At 39.2% G+C, this 21,017-nt stretch overlaps 1 protein-coding gene across 1 annotated transcript; it reads left to right on the plus strand.

Moving 5' to 3' along the window:
• Window positions 1-1,098: 1,098 nt before the first annotated feature.
• Window positions 1,099-20,862, plus strand: SPI1 (Spi-1 proto-oncogene). Its single transcript, XM_063158898.1, has 5 exons — window positions 1,099-1,450; window positions 7,875-7,968; window positions 15,212-15,399; window positions 19,184-19,331; window positions 20,006-20,862. The coding sequence occupies exons 1-5, from the start codon at window positions 1,406-1,408 to the stop codon at window positions 20,320-20,322; spliced, it is 792 nt and encodes a 263-aa protein (XP_063014968.1). The 5' UTR covers window positions 1,099-1,405; the 3' UTR covers window positions 20,323-20,862.
• The last annotated feature ends 155 nt before the right edge of the window (window positions 20,863-21,017 follow it).

Consider the following 21,017-nt stretch of genomic DNA (forward strand, 5'->3'; position numbering starts at 1 on the left):
TTCTTGTGGAGTTCCTGAGGGTGGGGAATGAGAGGAACTTGTGAGTGGCCTCTGGTTTTACCAGTGTACAAGGGAGGAAGTCTGGAGTGGCTGAAATTCCCCTTGCACACAGATCCAGGTGAGTGGTAAGCAGGCTGCTTTTAAAAGCAGAACCTGTGGCACATGGGCATACACTGAAGGGGAACAAACCAGACAAAGAAACTTCACTTTTCCAAGACATTAGTAACTAACTGCAAAGCAAGAAGGCATGTTGCAGAATGAGAGCTCTCTCCCCTTGTAGCCAGGCCTCAACCCCTACATCCTGCCCCAAGCCCCACTCATCTCTGGCACTGCCAGAACCTGCAGATGAAGGGCATTTGTTCAGCACAGCCAAATGCCAGCAGAGCACTGGGATAAAGAGAGGGGAGAAAATCAACTGAGCAGAGCTAACACAAAATGTCTACAAGGTATTTCTGCACCTGACACTTTGAGTAGGAGTCTATAAATCTTATTCTCTATTCGCTGTTGAAGGCACTCAGGACCTGAGGGAAGTAATTGTGAGAGACATGTAACACTTTCTCCTTTTCCCCATTCACTTTCTCCTTGCAGTTATTATAAAACAAAAGAGTTCACAAGAAACAAATAGGAGGACAAAGTATCTTTTACTGAATTTACTCTCGTGCAAAGCTGATAACAAAAGTCTCATGGACATAACTTCAGTATATTGTAAAAACCCAAAGCTGTGTATTTGAAACAGCATACTCTTTTTTTTCCTACCTGCTAAGTATTGCCACATCATTTCAACAGAGGACTATTATTAATGCAAGTCTACGCCACTGCTCTGGCCTCTCAGAAATTGTCAGGGCTGTGTCTATGATGTCGCATTAAACCTGAGAGCAGCAGCACCATGGTTCTGGTTCATGTGCAGTGGGAAGCACAGAGCCTTCCCCCGGTGCTGCACTCACCCTGTCTCTTGCTGAAGGCAGGCTCTGGGCTGCTGATTATACAGCCAAGCACCTGTCCATGGCTGGGGCAGACTTCCTGCTGCAGTGCCGCAGCTCCCTGAAATGAGAAGTATGCAAACTCAATGTGTGATGTCACAGCGCACTGATAGACCCAGGGCCTATCTGCCTTCTACAGACATTTGATAAAATCAGGAACTTCGCATACAACTCGGGAAGAAGTTCACCTCCGAACCTATTAGGGCAAACTATGAAAACTTGGTAGGGTCCTCCTGTCCCGAGATCCACCACTGCTAAGGGACTTCACGGAGTCCGAGGGTCTCACTTTTTTCTTGTTTTTTTTTTTTCTTTTCTCATTAGTTTTCCTTTTTTTTCCATCATTTTTTAAATATGATTTTTTGCAAGTCAGTTATTCTGGATGTTTGAAAACTGAATTAAGAAAAATTCACTCAGAAGTTGGCTGAATGTTGCAAGCTTGCAAGATGGAAGGATTTCCCCTTATTCCCCCTGTGAGTATATGGATTTATTTGTAATATGGATCATTAGGTTCAGTAGCAAAAGGCAGAGTAAACCAGGTTTTGTTATTTGAGAATATCTCTGTTTTGGTCTGAATTTGCAATGCCAGGAAGTTTGGCTTGGGTCAATATATAAAAATAGTGACAACACTGCAATGAAAGGGAAATTAACATTTCCTCCCTAAACTTGTATCTGATTTTGATCTCCATTTGTTTTCACAGATTAAATGTATGGTATTCTTGTACAGGGTGTTTATAACAAGTCAGTAAATCTCTCTTCTTCAGTGCCACTTATGTGATATAAAGGCCGTCTTTCTTCAGATTGTAATTCTTAATCATCTGAAGTCTCTGACATAGTTTATGTATTTAACTGCCTACTAATCTGTGAAAGAAGAGTTGTTGAATGTTGATTTACATATTGCAGATTTTAGGACTCTGTGTGTTCTTTTCAATGATGGCATTTTAGTTTTTAACCTAATCTTTTCTTGAATTTTCTTGAATTCACTGACTGTGAAAAAGCAACTGGCTGCTGGGGAAAAAAACCTACAGTCCTTATTTAAGTCTTTCAATGTTTTCCCTAACATATAAATTTTTCTGTGTGCCTATGGGGCATGTCTGTCCTTTCCTTAAATCTAAGCATTGTCGCACTGCTGTAATTTATCGTGCGGTGAGTTAAAAAATTATTATTTGTGAAAAAAATAATGTCACTAACCTGTTGTTCAGAAGCCAGGCTTAATGGGAAATCTCTAAAGAGACTGGGTACAAGAGCCCTTAATTAGATTTCATTAAGTTTGTAGAAGCTGAAGAGGTGTCAGATAAGGTGGTTGACTTGGCTTTTTATGTGGTAGATGGCTTACAGTAATCGCTATACATGTGTCAGATAACAGAGAGAGACAATGCAGATCCAAAGGGTTTTTAACAAAAACTTATATCAAGTTTTGGTTTTGTCTTGTCCCATTTAATGAAGACTAAAGACATTTCTAATCTTTCATCCAGAAAGATTGCCTTTGAATCCCTGTCATATTCAGAATTCATGATAACTGAAAGTATTTATCTTATTTTTGGGGGAGAACCCTTATTTTCTCAGTTTATCATCAATTCTCCTGAAATCACCTATCTACCCAAAGGGTGAGGAGACTCTAAAAATAATTCTTCTTTTTCTTAAATACACAAGATTTCCCAATGGGTCTCCTGTAAGTGCAACAGAATAGAAATCTGAATAGAAACGAGCTTAAAAAACATGTCTAGAGATTTCTCAGTAGGTTACTTGTTGGGCTTAACAAAAAATAAATTATAAAGAAACACAAACCTTATCTTTAGCTACCACAGAAAACTGCATCTCCATTCAAAAAAACCCCCGATTGTTAATTTTCTGTCTATTTATTAACTCATAGTCAAGTTTTCTGCCTTTTTTTTCCCCAGTTTTGAATTCCAGGACATATGTTGAATAACTTGAGTGAAAATCTAACACAGTTTGGCCCATATTCTAATTTGTGTTGCAGTTAATGTCTGAACTGCGTTCAGATGAGTGATACAACAGGCAGTGAAAGCCCAATTGCATCTTACGGAAGCTCTTGATAGAGCAATTTGGTTTTTTTTTTTTTTTGTTTTATGATTAAACTGCCAAAAAATTAATAATTTTGTGGTTTGTACTTTCAAAATGTCTTTAAGTGCACTTTGAGCACTGCCAGCTAGCATCCTACAAGTCTGTCTCCTGGGACTTTTTCAGTGGGGAGACACAAGCCTGTTTGTAGGCAGGGGTTGCAGCAACACTTCCCTCCTCCACCCTTCCCCGATCAGTTGAGGGTGGGTCAGTAACTGCTTTCTCTTGCCTGGGCTAGGAAATTCTTATCCCTCAGCTGGAAAACACTGTTTAAATTGTCTGGGAGTACTGCATCTTCCTCTGAAGATTAGAAATTTTGTGGGGAAAAGTTCTGCAGACTTGGTCTGTGTCTTACAGTGCGTGATAGAATTCAGTTGCATTATGGGTCAAAGCATTATTAAGTCAAACACCTTTGCCTGAAGAGGGTTCCAGTTTTATATGAATCCTTAAGTAGCCACCTGTAGAAATCACAGCTTTGAATGAAGTATTTTTGCATGAGAGCAAAAATGCCCCACAGAAGTACTGTGTTCCACATAACTGCATTATCAACACGGTCCAGTGAGGCCGGCCCAATGAGTAATCATGCTAATATTTTTACTCATCTTTTCTAAAATAGTTATACTGTAATTTTTTTCCAAGGAAATAAAGTTAATCTTGGCCTTAAAGCTTGTCTCAGCAACACATCACTGGAAATTGTCTGAAGTATTTTTGAATCACATGCCAGTGAATAGTTATATCAAGATAAAAAACAGATCAGCATTTAGTGATTTTACAATTCCCTGGAATCATCTGACAAAGTCTTGGGGAGTAACAAGATTTTCAGACTGCTATTCAGTTGAGTCCAATGTGTCTCTCTTAACCAATGCCAACTGAACTTTCTCTGGCTGGTTTTGTGGCTTTTCCCTTGAGTTTCAGGGCAAAGATTGAAGACTGAGGCCACTCTTCATTTATAGATGTCTGTGGCAGAAAGTATTGTTTGTTGACCTCTTAACTTGAGTGTAGAATACTGTCTAGATAGTGCACTGCACCTCATGGCATGCATGCAAGGAGATACCAACTTTAGACCACAACTATGGGATCGTAACAAAGCTTTCAGTCATTCTTTTACATGGAAATAACCAATAGAACAAATGGCCATTGACATCAGTTAAATATTAAACATAAGCTATTCTTTGCTTTTTGTCAGGAGTAACAAAACAGTTCAGTGTCATGGAAGAGCTGTCAGTAAGATGATGAAATGGGTGTGGGTGGGGAGGTTCCAGAGAAGGACAGGGCAAGTGGGTAAAGACTGACACAAGAGGCAACAGCAATACATGGTGAAACCTCTCTAATTAGAGAAAACATTTCTAAAGAAATTTTTCTTAAAAAAACCCCAAAACAACAAACCACTCCCCAAAAAACCGGAAAGCAATTAAAAACATGTTATTGAAAATAGCCTTTCTAATAAATAGAGGGAAGTCTCCCACTTTCCCATAGGATAATCAGAGAGAATACGTGCTGTTCTATGTCCTTTAACCACCATCTGATTAAGTTGATGATAAGTAGACTCTTAAATATTTAATACATCTTGCCATGTTAGTTACTGTGCCCTTGAAGATCAGACACCAAGATAGAAGGCAGTGGCATTACAAGTCCTGTGTGGGACAGATGGGTTCAGTTGCATGAGTTAACAAGGATATTTACACATGTATTTTATCAAAAGGATCACTGGACAGGAAATAAATCCAAGGACAAAAATTCCAAGGATCCATGATAAAGAAATTTTAAGCCTCAGACTTTCAAACCAAAGTTTATCGTACCCCAATGCCCTATGTAAAATCATTTTTAGGTGTTGGGTATCTGCAATTCACTCTGTAATCAGTCATATCTGTAAATATTACGGGAGTCATTGTTTTAAGAGTCTATTTAACACACCTCCCTTGAGCTCTGCTCATGGAATATGCATCTGAACTGTAAAAGTAGCTTTTGAATGGTAAAATACTTCATTCTCAGTTGTCAGACTGTGAGACACTATTGAAGTAGGGGGAGTTTGGAAACTGAGAGAAGACAACAAAGGAAAGCACAATTAGGAAAAGCCAAACATTCTTTTCCTTGCCTAAAATATGTATTTTTTATCTACTTTTGGACCGATGCTTGGCCTTCCTGCCAAGCTATACTTCTGTAAAGATATGAGTGATAGATGCCTTGCTGTACCACTGGAAATTTTAGCAAATAAGGCCTATATTGACAGGATAGTGATTTCTTTCTAAATTAGCTTACTTTTGGCTAAACTGTTATCAGCATTTAAAACTTCAATGCATTTAGGTATTAACATCTTAATAATTTGTACCAGTTTCTAGTATCTCAGTTGAGAAGAAACAGAGATTTTTCTTTCAAACAATGTACATTTATATGACTTTTTAACGTCTGTTTTTCCTAACTAGTATGATATGCATTTTCCATTTAGATGTTGACATTTCCCCTTTCACAGAATATCAATGCTTTCCTTTGAATTATAGTAATTTACAATATTAATTAAAATTTAGTTTTTAATTTATAATATAATAATTTAAAATTTTGAATATGAAGGCATAAGTTTATATATTTACCAGGAAGCATATATTTAGGGAAAGGAAATGAGGGAATGGGATGAACTAATTTGCAAAGATAATGAGAAAGAGAAATTCCATTCAGAACTTTGTCCTAAAGAAAGCAAAATACAGTCTCATTACTTTTTCTTGTCAGAGATGAGAGTACACCAAAGGTGGAAGGAATGAAGATGAGTAAATACATATAACCAGAGAGAACACCAAGAAAATACATGGAGAAAAAGCAGACATGTTGAGGAGATACATGCTGTAATGACTTTTTCACCACCTCCCTGAAATCTGGAAAACATGTTATACTTCCTATTGTATGTCTGTGTGAATAAAGGGCAATTCTACTGTAATCACATAGATGAGGAAAGGGAGACTGTACCTACAGTAGAGCTCTGGAGACCAGAGAAGAGTCCCATCACTGCTATTCCTGTGTGGATGCAGTTAAAGGATGACTTGTCCCTTTTCCTTAGTCTTTCCCCTAGAAAACCTTTACTGTGAGTTATCATTTTCTCAAGATTTCCCCAAAGCAATTACCCACCACCACTGATTTGGAGCTTGTAGCCAGGTGATGGATTTTCTCCTGAGGCTTTAAATATTCCATGGGTCTGACTCCCAGTTAATGTGTGTGCTGAAGGTCACAAAGTTTTAGACAATCTTACCAGTGCCTTTTGATGATACACTCATAGAACACATGGCAGCTGCTAAGGATTTACCAAGTTCCAAAGTAATTTCTGAAAATGTTTTGTTGGGGTGTTTTTGGTATGTGTTCTAGCATCTTAATCCTCAGAAAGGGACAATCTTTAAATCCCCACATTCCAACAGAATGAACCGAAGGAGTTAACCAGAAGAATTAAAGAAACCAGAAAAAAAAAGTTCTTTCCTTTTGCTAGCTGCTTATCTACCACCTCCATCTGGATTTTAGTGGCAGCTGCTACCTTAGGTTCCATTTCTCAAGCAGTCTAGGGGAGTAAGAAAAAGAGAAGCTGTCCTGTATTTCTGTCATGCTGTTACCACAGCTTAAGCTTAAAAAATGCAGATGTTCCAAAAATGTGACAGGCTCATGGAGAGAAAGGATTTGGGACATACAGATAGGCATACGAAATATAAACACAAGAAATACACTGATCATATAGTTATCATGTTATTCGAAATATTTGTCCTTCAAAGTTAGTTATGATGGAGTCATTGATAGAATTAAATGTTTCTATTAACACCTAGAAATACTAAAAGTAATTTCCTTCCCAAAAAAGGCAAGAAGGTGGTTGAGTTCTTGGCTGTTGACAGTGCAAGAATTTGTTTGGATTGGAAGGAAATACTGTGACAAACTTAATTGAATTAAGGTTTAACAAAACAGACACTGTTTTTCTCTAACTCTTATTCTGGAAATAAACAAGAAGAAACATTAGATTAAGCAACAAAATTGTGCACAACTAATAGTAAACAACCTTTATTGTGACAACATAAGATCTTACTCCGTGTTCCAATTGGAATACTAGGCCTGAGGAGGAGGAGAAGTGGGCAAGTTAGCCTATGTCACCTGTTTTGAGAAGCTAGAGAAGACTTTAATTCTACAGCTAAGCATCCAACAGGTCACAACTCACTATTTGCCCCACATTTGGACTTTTTAAGTTTTCACTGTGTGTATCTAGAAGCCCTGTGCAGTTGATTTGAGGCAGCAAACATTTAGAGGTCCCCTTGGACTGTAACTGAGAAAGAAAATGTGTTTATGCCCTCTGTCAGTGTCACTACCCTCTGACAGACTCCCACCATTTACTCAGACCTTGTAGAAACAATATATTTAGGCAAGACAAGTTTCTGCTTTCTTTTTTGTGAACAGGAATAATAATAATAATCGTCATTATCATCAATAAAAGAAAATGTCTGTTATTACCAAAGAAAATATTTGCACTTCTGCATAATATCTACAACAACTCTAAAGCAGTATCCTCAGAAGGCTGGAGTGTGGGATACAAGGGATTTCTGTATTACAACTGGACAAGTTCTGCTACACAGGCTGGGTCTCTTTTCTACTGGGATAACTCTTTCCTTTTTCCCCAAAACCAGTGTTTGGCATCACACATTTTATTTCTGCTGATTCAGTAATAACTTGAAATCTCCCCTTTCTTTCCCTAAGCAATATAAAATGGGTTGGCATCAGCTCTTCACTAACTATATGAATAATTTGGAAAGGATTTGTATAAAGTTACTGTTCTAAAAATTCCTCTTCTTTTTACAGCCCTCTGAAGATATGGTACCCTATGAGTCAGACCTCTACCGACAGCCCCATGACTATTACCAGTATCTCAACAGTGATGGAGAGAGTCATGGTGGTAAGTCAAAAAACATCTCCTTGGAGCATAAAATCTCATGGATTATCACAGGAAATGGATTTAGGACATACAAGAAAATAACAAATTTATTGCTGTGATCTATAATGTATAGGAACACATTTTCCAATCAGGAACAAAAATTATTTTATTAATAATATAATAGTATTATATTATTTGTTCCAGTCCAGCAACTGCAACATGGTTTCTCTGAAAGAGCATTTTAAAAAGAACTCTATGATGCAAGGAGTTCCCAGGAAAGTGGGATCTCACTAACTCTATCCTTCATTATCTTTACTGTGGTTTTACATTCCTCTGCAGATCAAAAGCAGTCAGCTTGCTTCTCAACTTTTTAAAGCATGGATTTGCAACACTGTATTCCTCTTCTTGTGTTCCCATGTCCAACTCCCATTTCACTTAGGTCCTAGGTAATCTATTTGTGCTTAGGTTTCTTTGGTATATAGCCTTTTCCAACTCCATATATTTTCCTCTTTCTTTTGATCTCTATTGCATGCTGCCACACCTAACTTTAACTTTCACTCTTCCCCCAGTACACCCAAGTACTTCCTGTCTCTAAATCTATGTAAAACTTCCTTGTAGCTGTTTGTACATAAACATAACTCAAGGTAAAAATGCTGTATGATTATTTATTACTTCAATTTATGTATGTGATTTCAAAGCCTTGGTGTCTATGTTTTAGTGTTGTCTGGGCACTGGACTCTAAATCAATGCAGAGGCGAGAGTCTTGCTTTGTGGATTTTGTCTCCCGTGCAATACAATGGTCCAGCAAGAGCACCCTGGAAATACCAGAGTCAATATTGACTCAGGAAGGAAAAGCACCGTTCTACTCCATTAGTGGTGGCAGTCCCTGCAGGTTCTGGAGTTTCCCTGAAAGAATCCCACTGATATAGCAACCAGGCCCATTGCTGTTACAATTTAAGACATGAACTAATCATAGCACAGCACTGTTTTGTGGCAACAAAAGAGCAGTGAGTTACTGAGTAAGATGGCTCTGAGCGTTTAGCTGAAAGAGATTCCTACCTAAATTTGTTCTCTACACTTCATTCAGGAAGCACCTATGATATTCTTAACACCTGAAGACAAAGAATTAATTCAGTTTTTATAAGTTATCTCGTGGCATCTGTCGAGTCTCATTAATCAAACCCAGCAAACTCCACATGGAAATTTAGGGTTTTTACATTATACCCCATACCTGTTTGCACACTCATAAAACAGGATAACATTGATTATCTCAGAAGGCAATTGTGACAATTAAACAATAAATATAAAAGATGCCATGTAGGAAAAAGCATTGGGAAATAACTTTTCTGTCATTAAGTCTAGGCTACTTCAAGAAAAACTTCCCTTTATCTTTCATAATTTTATCACCCCATCTGGTTTACTGCTCATTTTTCTACTGAAAGGCTGCTTCTAAGCTACATTTCTGAGTTCACTAGCATGATTTTACTCATCATGATGAACACAACAAATCCTGGATAGTGACCTGTATGGGTTATAACCTAAGCAGTACCTAAACATGCACTTTAAACAGAAATTTATCTGTTCCTAAAGTTGTGCTGCACTTGTCCTAAAAACCCCAAAAACATTTTAACTCCTACAGTAAGTGCTTATGGAAGATGCAACCTAAACCCAGCCTGCACATTTCAATCAAATTTTAATTTATGAAAGCACCTGTAATATAGTTGGTTGTGTATAAATATCTGCGCTTTGTGCTGTCTTGAATTGCTCACAGTCCAAAACAGCAATTAACAACCAAAAAATACAGATGGAGACTAAAACCCACAAATTATTGTAGTTTCCATCTTTCTGATAAACACTGAAAAACCCAACTTTGGCTTTAATTTTGTTTACATGACAGAAGTATAAAGTCTTGACGATAGCCATACAGAAGAGCGGGAAAAGGATGCCACAAAGTACATTTATAAATATGTACTAAATGTTCAGAACAAAGTGGATAAAGGCAAAATGATTGAAACATTGAGGGGGAAAGGAATAAAGAGGTGCTGCAGTAACAGCAGTGAAAGAGAAAAGAATCTGATTAGATAGGAGTATAAAAAGAAGAAACAAGAACAGAATTGCAAGAGAGTTCAGCTTGGGGTACAGTGAGATCACTGGCAATACATAAAAATAATTTTGCAGGTCTATTTAGTACCACTATGCACCTCAATACTACCAGTTAATGCAAATAGATGCCACTAGACAGTATAATACTTTTGATCTTGCTGACAAGGGACTGTTAAAGAAATAGGAAAATTTCCTGAGGTGTCAGACTACCTCTCTCTCACTGCTAGAAAAATTATTTTGTGAAAGGGAGATGGCAATATCTTAATCTGTAGATTGGTGCTACATGCATTACCGTCCCTTTTCCTCAAATATAGTAGTGAAGGAAACCCTTACACCTTATTTACTATCCCTTACTTACTTATTTACACAAATAAGTAGTAAAGTCCACAAAAAATTTGTAGATCTGTTCCATTAGTGAGTAATATTTAGGAAATTATTTCCATTAAGTGAACATTGAAATTAACAAGCAAAACCACAGCATGATATGTTCATCAGCACAAGCATTGTGTGTGATTATTTTCTGCAGTGTAATGTTTTAAATACTGTAATAAACACAGAGACACATTCATGCTGGACAGAAACTGCTTTGAGTGATCATGTATTCGCCCATCACCCTACCCTGAGCTTGTAAGTCTGTAAGTGCAACAGCATATTTTGTAACACTAATGCAATCTTTGTAACTACAAAATTTCACTGCAGCTTTGTCTCTATGTTGTCACCAAAGGTTTAGTAAAAATCACTTTTTGTATGAAGTTGAGTTCAGACCCTTGTTCACTTCGTTGCTAGCCTCATGGAACTTTCCAGGTTTCATGATCTGGGATTTTATTTTTGTCCCACATCCTGGAGTAACGTGACCATTTAGGAATCTCAGCTTTGATTTTGTTAGCCCACATAGAAGTGGAGGAAAGTCCAAACGTGTGAACCTTAGGCTTAAATGCTACAGGAAAAAGGGAAAGAATTCCAAACTTCATCAAAAAATCACCTCCCTCCAAAGCTACTCTCATGATTCGATAGGGCCTGACCCATAGGCTTTTGAACATTTGGCATAATTGAAGTCATGAAGTTTGTAAAGTGAGAGCTGATGAGATTCTTACATTGTTTTAGGTAAGACTGGTGCTCAGCCCAGGACCACTGCACTCTTCTCAAGGGTGACTCTGTAGTGTCTGATCAAGACATTGAGTTTCCAGTGCCCTTCAATATTTTTCTCATTTCCTCTATGGCTTTTTTCCTTGACTTGCTTTTTCAGATGCGCAGATCACGGTGGGAGCTTGTGAGCTGTGCAGTGTGGGGCTGTGCAGAAGCCCTGTCCTGGGTCTCCCTGTGCTGGCAGGCGAGCCCAGCAGGAGCAGTGCCCCGAGGCTGGCAGCACAGCCCTGGCACCGCGGTGCCCGGCCGGGCAGAGCACGGCGCTCACAGAGCTCACAGAGCTCACAGAGCTTCCAGAGCTTCCAGAGCTCACAGAGCTCACAGAGCTCACAGAGCTCACAGAGCTCACAGAGCTCACAGAGCTCACAGAGCTTCCAGAGCTCACAGAGCTCACAGAGCCCACAGACCTCCACGGCTGCCTCAGCACTGCTGCACCCTTTGGCACTGCATCATGCACAGCCACCTCTTGCTCCACACTTATTACAAATACCTTCCTAGAACCTGTTTCATATTCTGACCACTGGTTGCACCATTATTCATCTATTAAAACAGGAGCAAAGCAACTTACAGGGATGAGAAGGTGCATGGGAATGTTCAGTCAGGTTTTCTCACTTGTGGAGTGAGGATCTACCTCCATGGTGAATACTGACACAATGCCTTTAGGTCAGCTATTGCTTCCCAACAGGTTAACATCCTCTGTCATGAGAGGGAGTTTAGAATTCATTATTGTCCTTCCTCTAACCTTTCACTACATACAAGACCAAAACAAACATAATCTCCATGCCTCTGTAAGAGAGAATTTTTTTCACATCCTCTTTCACTTCACATGAAATTTCTCATAATGACTCCATTGTGTAGGTATAGCTTGGCTTTTAATGATATTTTCCTTTACCCAAAGAACAGGCACTTTCCATTTCTAGAATTTTTATCTCCTATCTTTTTTCTTCCTTCCGCCATCATGTTTTTAGAGAAAAGAACAAATTGGTATGTGTAACTGACATAATGCTAACAAAGAGCATAGAAGTAAAGAGTTACTGGTAACTCAAATATCTGCAGATATTTAAATTTTCCTCTTTTAATTTTCATTTGCAATAATTTAGCCAGGATGGTTAACTGCAGAAGGACTTGTGGGGACAGATTTGAAATTTCTCTTCTAATGTTACTAAACCAGTATTGTTTTTCCTAAGGATTACTGGGAAATTATAGATATTTTGGAAAGAATAAGGACTTTGCTCCCTATCACAACTTGAACATTTGGACATAAGTTTGTGTTGAAGTAATTTCTGATATAGATTTTTTGGTAGTGTAATACTATGATGTCACTACTTTAAATCCTATATGCTGTGTTAATAGCATTATTTTATTACTTTATTTTTACAACAGCATCTAATTCCATAAAAAAGGAATTTAGAAACTAATATGATAATTACTAATTAGTTATTAGCATGAATATGCATAAATAGTGTTCCATAGGCTAATTAATTTGCCAAGGGAAAAGTTAAAACATTTCTGAAGCCACAGTAACCTTGTCATAGGTTCCAAAGAACTAAGAGGTATCTCAAAGTATAAAAACATTACTGATAAAAATATTTTTAAATTATCAGAAGTAGACCACCTTGAGGGTACACAGATACTCATGACTTTGCTGCTAGTAAGACATTCCACCTGCCATGGACAGCCTCAGAGACTTTTTCCCGGGCTTTGTCATCCTCCCAGTTACGCTCTGATCTCAATTGCTGTTGGGGATTATCAGTGACAAGGGATCTTTGGGAATATACATTGCCCTCTGACAGAGCACTTTCCACACAACAGGCAGAGCCACATCACTCTAAGGAACAGGAGTTTAGATTATTCCTGGGATGTATTCTCAACAATTTAATATGCAGCGCTGCCCATGGTATATGGGACCTCAAGGGCTGCCTCTGCTTAGAGAAATCTGCACTATTTTAACCTAGAGAAAACATGAGTTAGTGTGGCTCAGTCTCCCAACTAAATGGAAAGGTTTCACACTGAAAGTGCTCAAAGCTTCCTGCCAGGACACAGCCTTAGGTAAATGATGCATTTCAACTCACACACTGCTGTTTCCTTGCAGTAGATTTTGCAGTAGATGTGGATATAAAAACACCTGAGTGCTTTGCATCCATAAACCCCACTTTTTTACACTAGAAACTGAAATTTTTGTCTTGAAGTGCAACATGAAGAAGTGCTACTGTGCACTGTAATTATCTTAGGGATATAAAATCCATACAGAGCCCATAGAAAGTGCCATACAACAAAGAGAAGAAATGACAAAGTAATGCAGCAGCTCCCTGGATACTTTTATAAGCACATTTCCACCCCTTTCTCATGCAGTGAAGAGGTTTATTCATGAATCAGAAAAGCAGAAAGGACAAAAAAGTAAGTGCTGGTGTCATAAATGATCTCATAGAGCCTCCAACAAAAATTCTACTGGCCTGAGCACAAAGGCAGCTGAAAGAGCTTACAGCTTCTCAGGTACGAGTGTGCTTGGTGTAAACTTATCACTGGGTTCACTCCAAAGGCAGCCACATTCAAAGTCCCTCCCTTGGATTGAGAAAAAGAACTAACTTGATATTTAAGATAAATATTCATAGCACATTAATATCCAGATGTCATGCACAATAACATATATTGCAGAACAATTGTTCCTCCATAAATTTAACTACATTTAGAGGAACATGTTCAATTCTGTTCATTGTGTTATTGGAAGGATGTCAACAGCTGGGAGGGAGCTTGGAGAAGTGTACAAGTGTGAATAGGGGGATGAATATGCTGATTTACACTGAAAGACCCAGAGCTGATGCTAGCTTAAGGGATGAAGAAAAGTAGATTGTAAGACTACATGACAGCAACATGAAAACATGTAAAGGGGAGGACAGAAATTTTAAAAATAATTTAATAAGGGAAGAGAATGTGGAATAGTAAGATATAAATTAGAACTGTTACACAGAATATCATAAAGAAATTTCAGCCATGCATAAAGTGATACACAAAAAGATGAATCCTGGAAAATCAGTCACAGCAGAGGATGCAGTGTTGACACTGATTTTAAAAACAGGTTGTACATAGATATGTGCAGAATTATGTATGCAGCTATTGTATATGAGAAATCAGAATTACTTCCCATTTCTTGCAGAAAGTTTTAAATTTTGAGCAGTAAATATGACATTCTAAAAAGTTGAAGGTTTATGTTGAACTAAAAAATCCAGAAATCTAGAACTGAGAATAATATGGAATTTCATTTCAAAGATAAATGATCAGGAAACATTATAGTGGTTATTTAAGTACTTCTTTATATTTTTTTTAAAATCCAAATTATCACAGAAATTTCAAATGTACTAAAGAGATAAAAAAGGTAGAGAAAGAATCTGCATTAGAATTCAGCCTTCCTGTATACAGTGTACACCAGATTTCCAAGTGTTTATCCTTTTATTCTCTAGTCTTGGTACTTAAAAATGTGTGATATAGCAAAACAGCAGGAAGTGACTTTTCGGCAGCATTCCTGAAATTTTGCTAGCATAGTAAAATAAAGTCTAAAGATAGCTGCAGAATAATCTTTACATTTTTTCCACCTCCTCATTTCCATGCCATGAGGAAGAGTGCAATAAGAATATGACAGTGTGTAAATCAGTAGAATTTGTTGTCTTTAGAATGACAATGTTTTGAAACTTGTTATGGTCCCTTCTGGAGAAAGGTGCCAACATTAACATCTTCTGCATCTTGTGTTAAATTATCATTTAAATCCATCTCACTGTCTGAGAATATTTTCCTACTAAAAGTGGCCTAAGTAATACTTCCCAGTCACAGGAATTTAGGAGATTAGGAAAAGAAACTTTGCAGGGATCTATAGAAGTTGTCACCAGAGACAAACAGGTCAACAGGAGTGGTTTGGAGAGGGCAGAAAGGGCTGTGACAGGAGTGAGAATCCATGAAAGCCAGGTAAATGCCATGTTTTTTCATCTTGCTGTGACGGACAATCTATTTTTACTTTCTTTAGATCATTATTGGGAATATCATCCACACCACATGCACAGTGAATTTGAGACCTTTGGAGACAACCATTTCACAGAGCTGCAGAGTGTGCAGCCTCCCCAGCTGCAGCAGCTCTACAGGCACATGGAGATCGAGCAAATGCACGTCCTGGATTCTGCAATCCCAACCACACACATCGGACTCAACCATCAGGTATGGGCACCAACCCTGCTCAGAACTTCAAATTAATTAATGGTAAAGAAAAGAATACATTGGGAATGCATACTATGAAGTGAAAGAAATTTCTGGAATAAGTTACTCAGCTTCTTAGGGGATGTAATGTCTTCATTCTCAGGACTAATGTATTTTAAACATTCTTTTTGCCAATGAGAAATTATGCTCCTCACACTGCCTAAAATGAGAACTGCATTTTGTGGAGGTGTTTGGAATTTCAATTTTTGTTTCATTTGGAATGAAGATCAACTGGTTTGCAATTCTGCAGATGAACTGGAGGTGAGAAACTTTGTATCATCATAGCAAGGGTACCCAGGGCTATGAAGAAGTAATTCTGAGCTTTGAAGTAGTAGTAAAGTTTTAAATATTTCCAAGGAACCCTGAAAATTTTATATGACTTGTATGAGAAATGCCAACAAAGACAAGTCTCTGACAATTCCACCACAGGCTGAGGAGACCCTACTTGTGCTCCTATCTGTGAGGAAGTAAGTCACAAGCCAAAACACACTGTCTTGTCTTTGCTCAGATTTTACATTAAGCCAGGCATTTCCCTGTAAAAAAAAAATATACTCCACTATGCAGTAGTCACCAAAGCACCAGGGAATTCTCGCTGAACCTGAAATTATAAGGAGGTGTTCCATCATACTGCAAAGATAGTAAGCACAGCAGATGTGGAAATCACTCTTGATCCTACAAGAGTATGCCCAAAGTTATTACTGGGGGCGGTAAAAAAGCTGGAAGATCTTGTGCTAAAGTGTTCCCCAATGTACATGAAATGTCCTAAATGCTAGACAGAGTAGAACTGAAGTCAGAGAAAAGAGTGTTTGCTGATTACAGTGCTGCATGTAACAGTACCCTTGCTGAAACTTTGTGAGAAAAACTGCATGCATGGGCTTGGCATTTTGGGTTTCTCTGCTCAAAGCAAACCGAAATTGGATGTTAATACTGTATTAATCAAAAAGAAAGAAGAGAAAAAATAGAATGAGTAAGTTAACACTGACAACAGGAAACTGCAAGCCATCAAAAAAATCAGGAATAGAATTTAAGATGTAGATACAAACAAAGAATTAGGAACAGAAAGTTAGAAATATAAAAAATGCATCGTGGAACAGCAGCCTGTGGGAAGCTTCAAGTTGTTTCAGTTGCTCATTGCAACTGCTAATACCTAATGACCAACCATGACCTCTGGCCAAGGGCAAAGGAGGAAAATGAGCCCCTTTAGGGTGTCTTTGGAAGCACAACCAAAAGGCAAGAGAGGCCACTTCTGCTTACCCACATTCATTCTTCTCAGCTATGGTCTTTCATTTCAGGATGAAAGGCAGGGAACTAATTTTGTTACAACTTTTTATAAAGCACTGTGATCTCCCTGCCCCACACCCTACCATGCTGCAGATGTTAGTGTGTAGAATTCATCACTACCCTTCTTTTCCTTACCAGCAGGGGATCTTTGGCTTTTTACTTTATTTTACTTTTATTCCTAGAATAAAAGGAATATTGAGCTAGAATAGCTCATACAAATAGTACTTGGCATGCTCTGAAGTTCAGCTTCTGGTGCATCTCAGTCACAGTCCCAGGCAAAGAAACAACAAGAAGCAAGTTTTAATCCTCCTCTAATTTGCTAGTTTTTAACTAGTATGCTTGTCCTGCAATATCAGGGTTACTGTTTTCAGTAAAGTAGGAAGGTGCAAAGATATTTCTTCAATTTTCTGTGGATATCACATTGCTTTGTGAGATTAAATTTGAAGTTTAACATATTCATGAACAAGATTTGTTTGAAATTTTGTTAGCCTGCCAACAGGGACCTCAGAAATACTCAAATGAGAAAAAAAATTCATTCTGAAGGAAGAATGAAAGAGAAGGTTGGAAAGCCCTGAGAAGAACTTTTAGAAAGAGGAAAATCACATGTAGGGGCCACAGACCCTGGGAAAACATCAGAATATGGAAAGTAGCTAGTAGTTCCTCAAGTTTTCTCTCTCCAGAGCTGCATTAGTAAACTGGCTCTTTAAAGCACACAGGTCAGTCCTCTGTGACTCTGTCCCAAAACTGCGTGACGCTGTATTGACTGCCCTTGGTGAATTTCAGGGGCAGAGGAAGTGTAAGCAAAGGTACAGCAGTCAGGGACAGTGGGGACAAGGTGGGGAAAGCTCACTCAACTCCCCAGGCTGGCCTCTGCAAGACACCACGTCCCCGCCACTGTCCCACTGAGCCCCAGAGAAGCAGCTCCTTACTCCTGCATGACCTCCCAAAGCACTCCAGGTTTCCACAGCCCTTTTCTCAAGGGCACCAATCTCTGCTGCTCTCCCCTGTAGGACCCTGTCCCACCTCCTCATTCCCCTTCCCCCATGGCACAGTCTCTCCCTTCCTTTCCACCCCAGAGCTGCAGCTTTTAACTGTAAGAAGCTGAAGGTGGCTGTGGTGAGGGCTGAAGTTTCAGTCCTGGGGATCTGACAGGAAGCTTACAGGGGCTCTTGCCCAATCCTGCCCTTCCTGCCAGCTCGGCTGCAGCCAATGTGCCAGCTCATTAACTGCCAGCTGCAGTGCCCACGCAGCCTTGGCACACGCCTTATTGGGACACTTCAAGGTGGTGCAAAACTCCCAAAAAGCCCTGCTCGACCAAAGCCAGCACAGGGTGAGTGACTCATGAACACCCACTGCCCACCCAGCACCTGAGGTCCCCTGGGGAGGGCATCAGGCTCAAAACATCCCTCTCTGGTGAAGGAGAAGAGCAGTACAAAAGGAGTTCACTTTCAATGACAATCATCTGTCCCATTTCATGAAAGCTGCATAAGATATGCTGCTGGGTTTGGGGAATGTTGGTTGGGTTTTTTTAATGTAGGGACTGGGTTCTTATTCCCTGCCCCTCAGACTGACCTGTTTCACATTATTAAATAAGAAGATGCAATAATCTGTGCCAACTGGTCATGTTTCCTCTCAAACCAGACCACAAGTGAGCATTTACAGAGCTGAGGTATATTCCACACTGCTTCCGACAACACCTCTATATAAGGGCAAGAGAATTTAACACAAAAACTGGCTTGCTAGCTTTGCAGATGAGAAATTCCCCCCTAATGGGGAATTTTCAGATAGCCATTTGGGAAAAGAGAGTATGGGCTGATATGATATATCCTTATCTTAGTGTTAAGGCTACTCCTCTCCTCATGGGGGAAGTTTATGAGAGAAAGCTGACGGACCGGTACAATCCCATCTCCAAATTTGGATGCAGTCCCATAGGGTTTTGGTGCCATCAGGAGGTACTGTGCCTGAGAAAGGAACAGGACAACAGAGCCAAAGCCAGCCATGATAGGGCAGAACTGTTCATCCCTTTCAAATTCAGCTCCAGATGGTCTGCGTTAGGAAAAAAGTTGCTCTGAAAAGCAGTTTCATTCTGGGGATAGACAGCCAGGATCAGAAGCTCATTAGGAAGAAAGCAAGCTTTGGGGAGATATGGGAAAGAGGGACAGTGCTACTTGCATAGGATATAAGGTATGAGAAAGTTTTGCATTTATGTTACTCATTCTTCCCTCTGGTAAAGGTGCATCATTGTACATGTGTGTTGACTGTTATCTGAAAGAGTTTCTTAATAGGATGGTATTTATTATAAATGTCAACAACTAAGTCACTCAGTATTACACTAAACATTTTCCCATACCTCTAACTTTCTTCCTCCTTTTCTCTGTGCCTCTGTTCATTACATTTCCTTTTTTAATCTTGATGTCCTCCTCTGTGTCACTGCTTTCTCCCTCTGCTGCTCTGTTCTCCAAAGGTGTCCTATTTGCCCCGGATGTACTTCTCTCCACCTCAGCCCAGCTCTGATGAGGAGGACATAGAGAGGCAGAGCCCCCCCTTGGAGGTTTCAGATGGGGAGAATGATGGTGTGGAGCCTGGGCCTGGAATTATGCATGGAGAAACAGGTCAGTGAAAACAGAAGGATTTTGTCAAGCTATGAACTGAGCAGGTGTTTTATTGCCATGAGGATAATGAATGAAACTGTAGAACTGCTGTGCTAGTATTTTATGCCATTTCCAAAGCTTTTCTTTCCCTGACTCATTGCACTCTCCTGTCCTCTGAATCTCACTACCATAACTATCTCAAACCTCATTTCTTAATGTACTCCCTTGCCTCCTTTGGCTTTGTCTATTCAGGCTTCCTGAATGGAAATGGCTTTTGCCATTTCTACTCCAATTTCTAAAAACAGCCAGGAAAACCAAGACAAGAAAGTCAAAGAAGAACCAATTAAAAAAAAAAAAAATTAGCTCTCTTTGCTCAGTATCTGAGAGTCACATTCTGTATAACCTACCAAAATTAGGTCTAAGTTAATTTTGAATTAGCAATGTTTTTCAATTAGCTTCAAATTAGCAAATGAATTTCAGAAGTTTAGCCATTGGAATTATTCTTGCTTTTCCTTCTTGGTATATAAACCCACATTTTTTCCTCACACTGTTATATTGTCTACTGTTATAAATGCTGTAAACTGAAGTTATGTCTCCCAAGCTAGCTGGAATACTTAGGTACTTTCTGCTGTTTCTCCAGGAACTACACACAAATACTAATGCTCCACTGACTTTCTTCTTTGACTCTCACACAGGCAGCAAGAAAAAGATACGTCTGTATCAGTTCCTTCTGGACCTTCTTCGCAGTGGGGACATGAAGGACAGCATTTGGTGGGTGGACAAGGAGAAAGGTACTTTCCAGTTCTCCTCCAAACACAAAGAAGCTTTGGCGCATCGCTGGGGCATCCAGAAAGGCAACCGCAAGAAAATGACCTACCAGAAGATGGCACGGGCTTTGAGAAACTATGGCAAGACAGGGGAGGTCAAGAAAGTTAAGAAGAAGCTGACCTACCAGTTTAGTGGAGAGGTGATGGGAAGGGGGGCCGCTGATAGGAAGCATTATCCTCACTGAGGCCATGGGACCCTAAGCAAGAAAAATATTGAGAGCTCCTGGCTGGATTCCAGCAGAGGAGATGGACACATCTTTCTCTTTGCTTCCTGTGCCCCCTTCTCTGCCTTTAAACAGCCTTTATCATCAGATGTTTCTGGTACGAATCCCCTTCTTCAGCATCTGAGAATCCCAATCATGACAGAATTCTTTGCTTCCATCCTCCAAGCTGGACAGAGTTGGGAAATTTAAACAATGTACAAATATATTGTCAGGAAAGATATTTTTTTCTTAATTTTTTCTCTTTTTTTTTTTTTTTTTTTTTTTTTGTTGTTGTTTTGATTGTATTGTAACTAAAGAATACAGCCAATGAAGTTTTGCCTCCAGAGGTGGTGCTGTGTCACCCACAGTGACACCGCGTTAGCTTCCAGCTTTTAAACTAGCATTAATACAGGCTCTGCCGCAGCTCTCAGAGCTAGAGAGAAGTTTGCAGATCTTGGAATGAGACTCGTTCTTTTAAATAGTAATAACATGTACATATTTAATAAAATTAGGTATAATGAAGTTTTGATGTTTGCATAATAAATGATTACTTCACAAACACATGTCACGCATTCAGTTATGCAGATACAGCTCCTGTGTGGTGTCTGAACAAAAGGTGCACACGGCTGTAGGGCCTTATCCATCTGTAGCTACTTTTTAATTTACCTGGAAACATC

The sequence above is a fragment of the Melospiza melodia genome, chromosome 6, assembly GCF_035770615.1.
Source record: "Melospiza melodia melodia isolate bMelMel2 chromosome 6, bMelMel2.pri, whole genome shotgun sequence".
NCBI classification, from domain to species: Eukaryota; Metazoa; Chordata; class Aves; order Passeriformes; family Passerellidae; genus Melospiza; species Melospiza melodia.